The 2,039-nt window shown below is 52.5% G+C and overlaps 1 protein-coding gene across 1 annotated transcript in view; it reads right to left on the reverse strand.

Moving 5' to 3' along the window:
- HPSE2 (heparanase 2 (inactive)) overlaps window positions 1–625 on the reverse strand; it is a gene marked incomplete at both ends in the record, with an annotated part of 25,145 nt that extends 24,520 nt beyond the window's left edge. Inside the window, 1 exon segment of the mRNA XM_009699133.1 lies at window positions 452–625. Coding sequence (XP_009697435.1) covers window positions 452–625 — 174 coding nt within the window.
- Window positions 626–2,039: the final 1,414 nt, after the last annotated feature.

Consider the following 2,039-nt stretch of genomic DNA (forward strand, 5'->3'; position numbering starts at 1 on the left):
CTCTTCCGGAGAGACACACAGCAGAAGGAGCCTCTCAGGAGTGGATGAGGGCCACTGCTTGCTCTCCTGTGCCAGCATCTCCTCCCAGGCCCCTTTTGCTGTGTGCTGGGTGAAGGTCTCTCACCTTGGTGTCATGCTCCTGTCCCTGTAGGGTCCCCCACTTCCCCTGGCACTGCAGCCACCATACAAGTCCGTACGGCTGCTGCTCTGGCCACCCCAGCAGCTGGGGCACAAACATTTCATGTGCCAATTGATGGAAACATCCAGCTAAGGGGCTAACACGTGCCAGGTCCATCTTGGAGATGGTGCTGCCTTGTAGCAGGGGCCTTTAAATCCCTCTTCAACTACATTGGCAAAGCATCCCGGGATCTGCAAATATCCTCTTCCAAAAAGGAATACCTTTCTGCTACAGCGAGCTTTGTTCCCGTGGCTCTCCTGTTCCCACACTCACCGTTGCCCAGCTCCCAGGAGATGTTGTACTTCTTGCTGGCACTGTATTTCAGCAGGCTGAGGGCATTGGAGCTGTTCCAGGAGTTGTTGGGATTTCGACGCAAAGCATTCAGTGCAAAGATCAGGTGAAGGCCAGAGCAGTCAGCAAAGTTATAGAGTTTGTCTAGAGACCTGGCTGGGAAGAAACAAAAAACAGTTTGTAATGCAAATGAAAGCTAGTTCCAGGGAGGTTCAAATGATCCTGCTGTCCATCAGAGCTTGCCTTCTGTGTAGGAAGAGCCAGGGTCAAATGCCATCCCCATGACATCTGTAACCGCAGAAATGCACCTCACCTTTGAAACCAGGATAGGATTCCAGGTGCGGGCTCATCTCCTTCCAGCATGAAACTTGGATGCCCTCCACCACTGTGTCAAGAGCTAGGGGCCATGTTACCAGAGACAAGTGACTTTATAACATCTCTTTTCATCTGCTCTTGGCAAGGAAAGTTCAGCCTTTCCTGTGCTTATCCTGCCTTGCATCTCTTTCAGAGCAGACCCCTGCGGTGCCTGGGGAGCAGAGGGGAAATCATCACTGAGGGCTCCCAGCTGACGGCCGTCTCTCCCGCATGCCACCACAGCCTGCTCTCCATTCCCACACCCCCTGGGCAGTAAAACCAAGCCCCAGCAATAATCAAGCAGAGACTCCAAGACTTGTACCATGCATGTGGCTAACCTCTGCTCCGCACACAAAGAGAGGAGCTTCGTGCCACCCCTTGAACTCGGGAAGAGAGGAGAGCTCCCTGCCTGGGGACAGCCTGGCCTAGCCCTGCTGCTGGGGTGGCCCTCCTGGGGTGCTGGGGTCTTTGCTGGATTTGTGTCCTACCTACCGGTCACAAAGCTCCCCAGCTGGCATCTCCCCTGCCATACTGTGGCCTTGATGAGCAGTGGGGCACCAGCCAGCAGCAGCAGGAGAGACCAAAGAAAGAGCTGACCCACTATTTGGGGATGAGTAACATTAGCCCAGGGCACCACTGGGAGAGCCAAAATGGTTAATGCCTTTTTTTGCTTCAGTCTTCCCTGAAAACTCATAAGCAGTCAAATACCTGATGAAGCTAACACCAATGTTAGTAGGATATGAACTCAGGCGACAGCGAGAGGAGATTTGGTTAGAGAGTAATTAGATAACTGTGGTGTTTTCAATCATCCCTGCCTGTTGAACTGCATCCCAGGACACTCGGCAAGCTTCCTGAAGCAGCCTCGGAGATGCAACCACTTAACTGTGAGGAGCCACCAGGGATGGGGAGGTTCCAGGGGGGTGGGGAGGGCAGACCGAGGGCTCCGCTTTCAGAAGAGGGGAAGGAGGTGCTGGGGAATTACAGAGTAGGCAGACCGGCTTCAGGTCCCAGAAAAATACTTGGACAAATAACCAAGCTGCTTGTCAGCACTTACAAAATATAAGGAGATGATCAACAGCCACAGGAATGTGTCAAGAACAAATCACACTGAAGCAATCTACTGACAGGAAAGCAGGGCTTGCGGGCAAGCAAAGCAGCCATTTAGGTCTTCTACCTTGATGTTTTTTAAGGCTTTTGACGCAATTGCACATGATAT

This window comes from Cariama cristata, unplaced genomic scaffold, assembly GCF_000690535.1.
Source record: "Cariama cristata isolate BGI_N322 unplaced genomic scaffold, ASM69053v1 scaffold18504, whole genome shotgun sequence".
Classification (NCBI taxonomy): domain Eukaryota; kingdom Metazoa; phylum Chordata; class Aves; order Cariamiformes; family Cariamidae; genus Cariama; species Cariama cristata.